The sequence below is a fragment of the Mya arenaria genome, chromosome 17, assembly GCF_026914265.1.
Source record: "Mya arenaria isolate MELC-2E11 chromosome 17, ASM2691426v1".
NCBI lineage: Eukaryota > Metazoa > Mollusca > Bivalvia > Myida > Myidae > Mya > Mya arenaria.
Genome location: NC_069138.1, coordinates 38,553,798 through 38,565,253, shown reverse-complemented (window position 1 = coordinate 38,565,253; position 11,456 = coordinate 38,553,798). Strand labels below are relative to the sequence as shown.

At 34.7% G+C, this 11,456-nt stretch overlaps 1 protein-coding gene across 1 annotated transcript; it reads left to right on the top strand.

The window, feature by feature from the left end:
- The first annotated feature begins 70 nt into the window (after positions 1 to 70).
- On the top strand, positions 71 to 8,857 carry LOC128223462 (heat shock 70 kDa protein 12B-like). The gene is made up of 5 exons (XM_052932741.1): positions 71 to 192; positions 5,676 to 5,987; positions 6,370 to 6,591; positions 6,731 to 6,866; positions 8,664 to 8,857. The coding sequence occupies exons 2-5, from the start codon at positions 5,703 to 5,705 to the stop codon at positions 8,855 to 8,857; spliced, it is 837 nt and encodes a 278-aa protein (XP_052788701.1). The 5' UTR covers positions 71 to 192; positions 5,676 to 5,702.
- The last annotated feature ends 2,599 nt before the right edge of the window (positions 8,858 to 11,456 follow it).

Here is an 11,456-nt window from a genome sequence, read left to right as displayed (position 1 = left end):
CATTCAGCCTATTCAAATGCCTCTAACAATCTTAAATATCACATTTATATTCATCGACGAGTCCTATTATTAGCAAGTGTGTCAGATAACGCTCAATAATTTATATGGCGAGATTACATGAGAAACGACATATTTAAGTGTTTTATTTGTGCATCATATTGAGAATATTGGAGTATAATTAGGAAATTACTGGTATTGGTTTTCATTGTTTTAGCTATGAGATGAACTACTATTTAATTAGATATTTATTAATAGTTTTATTTGAAAAGCAGAACACGTTTAAACTGGTAACATTATGCATTACTGTAGTATTTGGAGTTGTATGGTTAAACTGTATGAGGCCTTGAATGCGTAACCATATATTTGGAAGAAAGCTTGCATACTTGTTGACACTTAAAGATGCACTCTTACTCCCAGATAAGGTTTACCACATCTAAAAATTCCAAAACGGATAAATAAATGTCAAAAACAATAGTTCTTATGAAGGGTACCGAGTTTAATTTGAAAGAAATGAGCATAAAACACGCTATTTCTACCTTATGAGACTATAGTAGATCAAGGTAAATCTTTTAGCATTCACCAATCATTTAATATTTTTGCACTTTCTGCTAATAAATACAGGGTTACAATCTTGTTATCAGTAATTAATATTTTCCATAAATGCATTATTTAGTAAGTAGTTCAATGTTTATCAGTCAAAATGGATGTTTGTTTTACATGTGTTAGTATTGATTTTGAATAAGAGTGTCACTTTAAAAGGCGTATCTAACTCACACATAATAAATAAGCAGTTCACAGTTAAAATGTATTAGCTAGAAGAAGTTGTATCATTATGTCATTGACTGTTTATTATCCAAACATTATCTAGCATAAACCAAACACAGTATGAAACAGGTACGATTTACTGTGCACCATTGTTTGTTTGTACATAATAACTGACACAAGAATATTTAAACTTTAACTGTTGCTGTTGATTAAACATTTTATTCCATTCGTTGTGGCTAGCCAAGCATAAAATCAAAACATTTACTGAAGGATTTATCCTCTAATTAAATCATATTTTATTCTACCAGAAGCTTTTCAGTCGCATTATTTCGGTATTCAATTAATAATCGGTATATTATAATCAGAATATTTAAAATGCTATAGAGGACCTTTTTTATACTTTAAAACACTCGCCACTTAAAATAAGCACAATCCTTGTTTCCACCTTAAATTTAAACATAAAACTTACACTAACTCCTACGATTCTTTTTTCAAAGGGAACTCATAACGAACTTTTCTAACATATTATGTTACTACTACTAACTTACTTATTTTCCCCTTTTCTTTCTTCTTTAACGTGGTACTGGTCAGCCGGTATATTTGGTATCCCTCGTTTATTAGCGCCGTTCGATCCCGGAATCACTAATATTCAATGTCTTCTGAATAAGGCACATTTCGAATGAAGTTTGTTCTTTAAGTCCTATAAATTTCGTGCTAAGGGAATCAATTGCCTCACTCTCCAATTAATTTGCTGGTTAGAAATGCTCTTACTCCGTTCTGCAGACGTTCATGAAAATCCTGTTGCCACATATTCGCTATCCTACTCCTTTTCTTCTTAAACCTTTGTTGACATAACCGGTTGCCTAAATATCGTCCACTACAAATTTCAGAGCTTCAGTAGAAATAACTACATTTTGTTGCTGACTTACGCAACTTTGACATTTTAGCTTTAACTAAAACATGGCTCAGAACCTTTCGATGCACATGGAGTTTTTTGTCTACATTAAGTCAGATTTCTGTTTTTTGGAAAGACATTGTCTCTAGATAAACGACATTGTATTTGGCTAGAACTGCGCATTAAAAAAGACGCCTTCTACTTGGATTCTTCTTTAGATCTCCTAACTTCAATTCATATGTTCTTGAAATATGAACAGCTCAATTTCATTGGCTGGTATAAAAAACATTCTTAACACAGAAGATTGTAACCTAGACATCGATAAACCTTTAACCCATCCAAAGATTGATTCTGTCTGTCAATAATTTAACTTGATCGAAATCATAAAAGAGACCCAACCTATTTACCGAATCTTCTGAGTCCCTCATTGATCTATTCCTCGTCTAGTTAAAAGATGCGTCCCTCATTGATCTATTCCTCGTCTAGTAATAAGATGCGTCCCTCATTGATCTATTCCTCGTCTAGTAAAAAGATGCGTCCCTCATTGATCTATTCCTCGTCTAGTAAAAAGATGAGTCCGTCATTGATCTATTCCTCGTCTATTAATAAGATGAGTCCCTCATTGATCTATTCCTCGTTTAGTAAAAAGATGCGTCCCTCATTGATCTATTCCTCGTCTAGTAAAAAGATGAGTCCCTCATTGATCTATTCCTCGTCTAGTTAAAAGATGCGTCCCTCATTGATCTATTCCTCGTCTTGTAAAAAGATGAGTCCCTAATTGATCTATTCCTCGTCTAGTTTAAAAGATGAGTCCCTCATTGATCTTTTTCTCGTCTAGTAAAACGATGAGTCCCTCATTGATCTATTCCTCGTCTAGTTAAAAGATGCGTCCCTCATTGATCTATTCCTCGTCTAGTAAAAAGATGAGTCCCTCATTGATCTATTCCTCGTCTAGTTAAAAGATGCGTCCCTCATTGATATATTCCTCGTCTAGTAAAAAGATGAGTCCCTCATTGATCTATTCCTCGTCTAGTAAAAAGATGAGTCCCTCATTGATCTATTCCTCGTCTAGTAAAAATATGAGTCCCTAATTGATCTATTCCTCGTCTTGTAAAAAGATGAGTCCCTCATTGATCTATTCCTCGTCTAGTTAAAAGATGCGTCCCTCATTGATCTATTCCTCGTCTTGTAAAAAGATGAGTCCCTAATTGATCTATTCCTCGTCTAGTAAAAAGATGAGTCCCTCATTGATATATTTCTCGTTTAGTAAAAAGATGAGTCCCTCATTGATCTTTTTCTCGTCTAGTAAAAAGATGAGTCCCTCATTGATCTATTCCTCGTCTAGTTAAAAGATGCGTCCCTCATTGATCTATTCCTCGTCTAGTAAAAAGATGAGTCCCTCATTGATCTATTCCTAGTCTAGTTAAAAGATGCGTCCCTCATTGATCTATTCCTCGTCTAGTAAAAAGATGAGTCCCTCATTGATCTATTCCTCGTCTAGTAAAAAGATGAGTCCCTCATTGATCTATTCCTCGTCTAGTAAAAAGATGAGTCCCTAATTGATCTATTCCTCGTCTAGTAAAAAGATGAGTCCCTCATTGATCTATTCCTCGTCTAGTTAAAAGATGCGTCCCTCATTGATCTATTCCTCGTCTTGTAAAAAGATGAGTCCCTAATTGATCTATTCCTCGTCTAGTAAAAAGATGAGTCCCTCATTGATATATTTCTCGTTTAGTAAAAAGATGAGTCCCTCAAGATATTGTTCTCGGTTGTGGTGACGGGGAACCATTCCTAGAACGGTTTGTCCGCTATCACTGTCCTGTCTATTGCATCCTACGCTTCGATAAAACTGTCGGTTCATGTTTTGGACGAAAATGTTGAAATTTTCTAAAGGTGATTATACAAAATTTAGAAACCTCTCAAATTTTGACTGATAGTCTTGTGTGCACAAATGTATCAACATATATACTGATAATTTCACTAACCACTTCATGACTCTCTGTGAGACCTGCATACCTACTAGGATTCATAAAAGAAGGGCCCCCTTGGTTTCACAACGAAATCAAAACGAAATTGAGTAACAAATCTTGTTCGAACTGTCAAGCAATTATATTAGGAAAGGCTAACTTCAAGATTCAGGGAAAGAACCCTTTCCACTACTTACGTTTGGAAAACCATAAACAACTTTGCTATCCCGACAACATCATCTACGAAACTCCTTCCACGTAACCATGAAGTCAGATACGAAAAAACGAACCTACTAGATAACTACTTCCAATCTCAGACTCTTTTACATTGACCAAACAGGCATCGTTATATTTCCACTGACTCTGATACTCCAAAATCACAGGACTGTGTTAGATCACTTAAAGATGTTATTGGTTTAATTAATAAATCATGGTTCTCAAAACCGGCAAGGCAACTATTAGACTTCAATAAATAACTATAATCTGACGAAAGTAGCATAAAAAATTCTTACTCACTACCTGACCCACTTCTTTCCGGTAAAGTACCAAGTAAGATGAAACTAGCTCATGTCTGTTCGTCTACTTGTTGAGTGTTGAAAGTAAGATTCTTGAAAGAATTTTGCATAAGTACATGTTCAATTACTTGCGTCAAAACGTCTAACACCATTTAAATCCGATGCACCGCGACTTGTATCTTTGACAAATCTGTATGTTTAAACTGGAATCGAACCACTCAGGAAAAGACGACGTAAACAAACTTTTCCTATTTTAAAAGATGTTCACCCTCTAGCACCAGCATTGCAGCATATATAACTTTACTGATTCCATCCAGAGTTGGCGATATCACAATCTGAAATGCAGCTAACTTACGGAACATCGCATGCAAATCACAATACATGTAGTTATTTTTTGTCATCAACTTTCTCCACATGGAATGCCCCCCCCCCGGACGTTATTCGTTTATCGCCAACTGTGCCTTCTATCAAATACAGATTCAATCAGAATTTTAAACAAGTTCCCAATTTCTACTACGAAGGTGACCGCAAATCTTGTGTCAATCACACGAGAAATCATAATGAACATCTATTCTCAGGCCTATTTGTCAGAGGATACTCCACTTTTTCTTCACCTGCCCATTACATAACGTCCAATGAAATCATCTTATTTGTCAATTATCTACCGTTGGTCAGTTGTCACATCTTTTACCACATCCAGTACTAAATACGTCGTTCTAAACGTTTTTGAGTACTAATAAAAAAAGCATACGTTATCCCAGCCTCGACCTGACGATTCCCGGAATCTCGCTCTCATTCCATTGTCCTTTTTTCCCTCTTTCCTTACTTCTAATTCATTGATTACAGAAAAGGACCTCGTTTTTACATACCAGTGTATACACCATACAACTATCAGATAGTATTTATTTTGAACCACATCTACCATAACACCAGCATGAGCTGCGTATATAACTTACAGAAGCGAGACATAGCATAAACTTCAAGGCATTCTTTCATTTCTGTCTTCACTAATTATTTAGCAAAATTTACATGTTTTCTTTCAATTGCACATCCTATTTGGTCTTTGTTAATTTTGAAAGTGCAAAAATTAAGCCGAACTGAATTAATTGAAAATGCTACATCGAAATAAATAATGTTTAATGGAAAAGCTTCTGTAAATGAATCCAGGATTACTTGTTCAAAAATATTTCGACAATTCAGATTTAAGTTATTGTCCTCTTCATTTTTTTCCCGATTACTCAGATACTTGCAAATAGCATATTCAAACATCTTTCATACAATGTACATGGACATCTTCTTTGAAGCAAGAATGCGAACATTTCAATTTAACAGGTTAAAAAAACATTATATGAACAGAGAAAATTGAGAAATCAACAGATGCACGATTTCATAGAAATTTGTCTACATAGAGAAGAACTGTTTTTAATTTTGAACTTACACTTACACTTATTACTTATTATAATAGCTGGTAATAATTAAACTTGCTATAAATAGTTTCGGGTTTGCAACATTACATTAACAAAATGTTTTCAGATACGCATACATGAAGAAAAAATATGCATGATGGTGGTGAGGCTGGTGGTTGCTTTGGATCTCGGAACAACATATAGCGGATATGCTTTCTCCGCAAGTTCCGATCCATTAACGATCGTATCAAACGTATGGAATTCTGGATCAGGACAGCTCATGTCGTCAAAATCACCAACATGCGTACTTCTTCACAACGACATGTTTCATTCCTTTGGATACGACGCAGAAAACAAATACGTTCAGGTTATAGACGACGAAGACAGAAACGACTGGCGTCTATTTAGAAGATTCAAGATGGTCTTGCACAAACAAGCGGTAAATATAAAGCAAAAATACACGTTTAACCGTGGAAAGAAATTTATTTATGTGATAACCGCGAATCTACAAGTACATGTTTAAAGAAAAAATGACTTCGACTTACTTTTAAGCTAAACTTCAACGTTAACTTATACGTGAAGCTTCACATACAATTCTACTTATACATTGTGTTCCGGAACCTCTCTTATATTAAAACTTGTATTCGTAAGTATATACAAAAAAATATATCCACGGCAGAGAATAACCCCTAAATCAATTTAAGTGTTTTTGTTATGGAGTTTCAAGCAATGACATCACTAATATCAGGTCGAATGTACTTTGTATGTAGTTAAAATGTTTAAAGGTTAAACTATCTTAGACATTGTTTTATTTGAATCAGACAGTATCAAGATCAACAACAACAATCGCAGATACCAGAGGGGACTACATGGAAGCCTTCCCGATATTTACTATGGCCTTAGAGTATCTGAAAAAATCGGCACTTGAACATATCAAAAAACAGCGTGGCGAGGTATCAATGGAGAACGTTACATTTGTTATAACTGTTCCGGCGATTTGGGATGACAATGCAAAGCAATTCATGAGGGAAGCGGCGACCGAGGTTCGTTTTCTATGACAAACTTAGGGATATGTTGTTTATCCAGATAAAATGTTTAGTTTACATTTAATAAATACCAATGCATATTTATATTTTAGTATACAGTGTGTACGGATATTTTTGTTTATTTTTTTCCTAACAGGCCGGGATAGACACTTCGAAACTTAAGTTTGCTCTAGAACCAGAGGCTGCATCCATCTGGTGTGAGTCACATAGTGCCGAGGCGAGCATTGCTCTGGCAGGAACTGGGACACGTTATATGGTCGTGGATCTAGGAGGTATGAATGCCTACGCTTGCCGTCAAGTATACATAATTAAGTAATCAATGGCATACCAATTTACAAAATACGCAACAGCCTTTAGATCCAATCTCTTCGAAATAGGCAAATTTCTGGCTCATTGTTTCCATTTAGGAACAACATGACTATTAATGATATTCGATAGATATACTGACGCTGAAAGCTGAAATAAAAATAATTGGTAAAGGGTTATCACATAACAATTATATAGATATTTTCATAATGCAGTATAGAAACAGTTCATGTTTCCATGTGTGATTAAACCCTGTCTCAAGGATTATGAGTGTCCGCTAGGCCTTGATCATGGACTACCGGACTCGTCCCTTTAATTTTGTTTGCATTATTATTATTTCGTATCCAAAGAACAACCCTATGCTGTAATGCAAGAGCCGGCCGGTAAGGCCATGCGGTTTCTAAAACAGTTATCAAATATGGTGGACTAAGGCTTTGTATAATAAGTTTGGTAGAGGATCATCTGGTGATATTGCTGTACATCCGTTTTTGACATGAACATGTTTGTCATGAATCATTCCAAACACGGGTCATCGGTTTCCGACAGGACGAATCTTACCAACTTGTGCTTTAAACATCTTTAGAGAAAACCCCCCAGTTGTATTTAGCGTTTATATTACACATAATTTGACTATGGCATTAGTAAATACCCAGACAATAGATAAATGGCAGTTTCAGAAGAAGAAGAGCATGCTCAACAACACTGTTGATATACAACATGACAGCATTCATACCGTGTAAATACATATACAGATAGAAATAAAAAAGCAAGTCTGCGGAAGTACAATCATACCCAATAAATAACGCATAGTTCTTTCATATGGTTGCATATACATAAACTGCTTATTCAAAAGAGTATTGCACTGCAAAGATTCTCCACAAAAGTAAACATGTACACACAACCGTAAGAACATCTGTTTGTTTGCATACTGATCACTAAAAAATACGTGAAAGTACAATCCAGTGTAGATTTGGTAAATGGTAAATTTGATTGTGTTCTCATAAATTGCTATTTATAAACATCCGAAAAACATTCCTTTAGAAGTGCTTTCTACTCATTCAGTACCAAGGGACCAAAATTCATATGCATTTCAAAGTATGGAATCTCAAAGTGGCCAGTATTATAGAATTTTTTTTATTATCGATGGTGATTTTTTTTAAAGCCCTTTGAGTTAGATAAAGTGTATGGGGATAAATTAATTGATGAAATTAAACATTTCGTTATAAGATACATTTTACATTGCAAGGTAATGAGCCAAAATAGTTCATTGACACGAATATTTCAGGGTAATCGAGTTTATTTGCCTTGTCATGTCGTTGTACGTTTCGCACCGTTTACTCTTTGAGTTCGTCGACATAAACTATTTTAGTCAAGCTCAGTTTTGTAGTGTTTTCTTGCAAAAATGCATGAGAGGCACAATAACCAAATAACGTTTTGTATTACTTAGTATTTAAAATGCTTCAATAACTTTGTATTTATAATCTGCTGATATACATGTAAATCAACACTTCTTTAATAACATTATTATATGCACATTTGAGTGTCCACTTTAAGTTACTACAATTTGTTAATATCCTGGGATTTTCTAATCCCAGCAGACATTTGTACATTGGTAAGAGCCCTTGATAGTTAATTACTACAATAATGATAGTACTTTAGAGTATTGCATACTCGGACAGATAACACCACATTTGAATAGTTATAACATTTATCTCCCAGTAATATGTTCTAATATTAAAAGTAATAAAACATTGAAATTGCAGGAGGGACAGCTGATATTTCAGTTCATGAAAGGAATGAAGACGGAACATTGAGGAAATACACAGAGCTAGTGGTGGTAATTGGGGTGGAACGAATGTTGATGCCAAGTTCATTGAACTGTTACAAGACTTGTTTGGTAGAGAAATACTGCATGCATGGAAGAGAGATAACCAAGATGATTATATGGAACTCCTAAGAACCTTTGAAGCAGAAAAATTGGCGTTTGGACCAGACCTTGACACCAAACTGACCCTCGAAGTTCCGGAAAGTTTATTTGACAGCACAACTCTTGATCTGACAAGATATGAAGACAAGATTGAAGTAAAACCTTATAAACTTAGATTCGAGACGAAGAATTTCGGAACAATATTCTTTGATGATCTCATAACAAAGATTGTTAACCATTTAAAGAAACTCTTTGAGAATCAGGACTTGAATTTGTTCAAACAATAGTCTTAGTGGGAGGGTTTGCCGAATGCAGATATTTACAAGTAAAAGTTAAAGCAGAATTTAGTGAAAAAAGATTAATTGTGCCCGACGATCCTGGTATGTCGGTCCTTAAAGGGGCAGTAAAATGGTCATTTTCCACTGATTGTAACATCCAGAATAATGCGATATACATACGGAATAGAAGCTCGTCGTAAATTTGATGAAAGGATACACAAACATATAAAGCCAGTGTACAACCAGGAGGCAAATTGTCACGTAGTTGAAAAATGCTTTCAAATGTTTGTGCCCGTGGATAAAGAAATAAACCGACTCTAAATTTACTCAAACATTTAAGACATTTTATGGCTGTAATGAAACTCATATCAATATATTTCGGTCACCACAAAAAGCTCCTTCGATGGTAACAGACACTGAAAGTGTTAAAGTAGGCACTGTGAAAATACGGCATTCTAAGGAACCTTTCAAAATATACGTCACATTCATGTTTGGTAAAACCGAGCTGATAGTTAAAGCTAGGATTCAGGAGACTGCAAAGAGGCGATAGTGAAATTAGACTGTCTTAACGATACGCACTTGTAACTTATATAGGAACAATGTGTAAAGAACAAACTGATTTTCCATCAATTATTGGGTTTATTTTAAGGTACTACTTATACTGTCAACTTGGATGTCAAACACTGAAAGTTTGAAAAATATTTTAAAAACATGATCATACTTTATAGAGATTAGTATTGATTTGAAGTGTTTGAACATTTATTTGGATTATACAGAAAACATTGTCATTATGTTCGCAATAATCGTCCAAAGGCGTAATTGTAATACATGTGTGTGTGTGTTTCCTTTTCAGTTATGATGTTGAACAAACAAGTTATGCGACGTCTTGTGCCAAAATGAATCATGTTAAGGTTGTTGCGACCACGCAACAGAGAAAGAGAAACTAACAGTGTTAAAAGATACTTCAAATAAATAATGCTAAATTTAGATATTTAGAATAAAGAATGATATTTAAAGTTCAAAAGTTTACAAAATATCTTAAATATAAATACAAATGTTCTAGCACTGGTAAAACTTTTATTTTACTATCCTTCCAAGATAAAAGAAGTTGCCCTCGTATACCAAAACAGAATTTCCAGAACATACCATTCAAATCCTCAAGAACTTTCTCTCAAATTCTATAAGAATTCTATTTTTCTACCACTAATATACTTCTAATTCTAGAACATTCTTAACAAAACCTGATTTATGTTTTCTAAAAATGTCATAGGGGAAAACATAATATACTTTAGTATATGAGTCTAAGTCACTATATAATGAAGCTAGGCAACTTAACAATGAAGCAATGTAACACTTCCCTTCAAGAAACAGTCATATTTATGTAATATGACTTTCTTTTGAAAATACATGTTATCGAAATTAATATGGAGAAAGAGTATGGATATCTGATGTGTGATTAATGGTCAACTTGGTTTCAGTGAGTCGATAAAAATATTAAATTTTGAAGATGGTCATTCCATGTGTCGGAATGAATGATGACAATCTCCATGTACGCGTAAAAACCAACAAGACCAGATATAACAATATTTAAAGCCGTTGGAGTTCTTGGCGATTTCGTTATCCCAAATGGCATAACCTTGTACTGATTTAAGCCATCATATGTTACAACGGCTGATATCTCCTTAGGTCGGTCAGTAAGCGGAACGTAGCAGAATCCTTTGAGAGGATCAAAATTAATCACAATTCGATTTCTGACTTTGTCTATACGATCGTCAATTCTCGTCCTGGGAAATAAGTCCGTTAAGTCAAATGACTAGCTTGACGGTAGTCTGTGCTCTTTCGGTAAAATCCATTTGGTTGTGGCACAAGAGTACATGGATACGTGTTATTGTCCTCGCTTGGTGCAATGAGGTCATACACAAACAAACATTTTCTTCGTCTCTAAGGTATTGCCTTTTTAAAGGATTCATTCTGTATTGATGTTGTCTAACTTGTTTTATTGTCTTCCACAGCGACATCAGGATGAAATTCATCAGTTTCGTTGGAATATCAGGAAATAAGTGCTTATATTCATGTAACAAGTGTATCCAGTGTTTGAATACATCCTTCTGTGATGGTATAATGTGATACAGTTTCTTTTTCAGATTGTTCAGAATGTCAATTTTTCAAGCTTAGCTGGACCAGGATCAGACTTTTCAATATTATCACGATTGTATTCTGATCCAATCATTTAGTCCTGTGGGACTAACACAGGCTTATATAAAAGAGCTGTCTCTGTCTTTATATTGTTTTAACATGTTAACATGACACATTTTTGACGCTTATTCCTTCTACGAGTGTTCACAGCATAA

What these genes read in the sequence shown, in the direction of transcription:
- LOC128223462 (XM_052932741.1), top strand. Translation starts at nt 5,703, where the DNA reads ATGATGGTGGTGAGGCTGGTGGTTGCTTTGGATCTCGGAACAACATAT. An exon ending in TGGTCTTGCACAAACAAGCG is followed by an intron (nt 5,988 to 6,369) that starts GTAAATATAAAG and finishes TATTTGAATCAG; the next exon opens with ACAGTATCAAGATCAACAAC. An exon ending in TGAGGGAAGCGGCGACCGAG is followed by an intron (nt 6,592 to 6,730) that starts GTTCGTTTTCTA and finishes TTTTCCTAACAG; the next exon opens with GCCGGGATAGACACTTCGAA.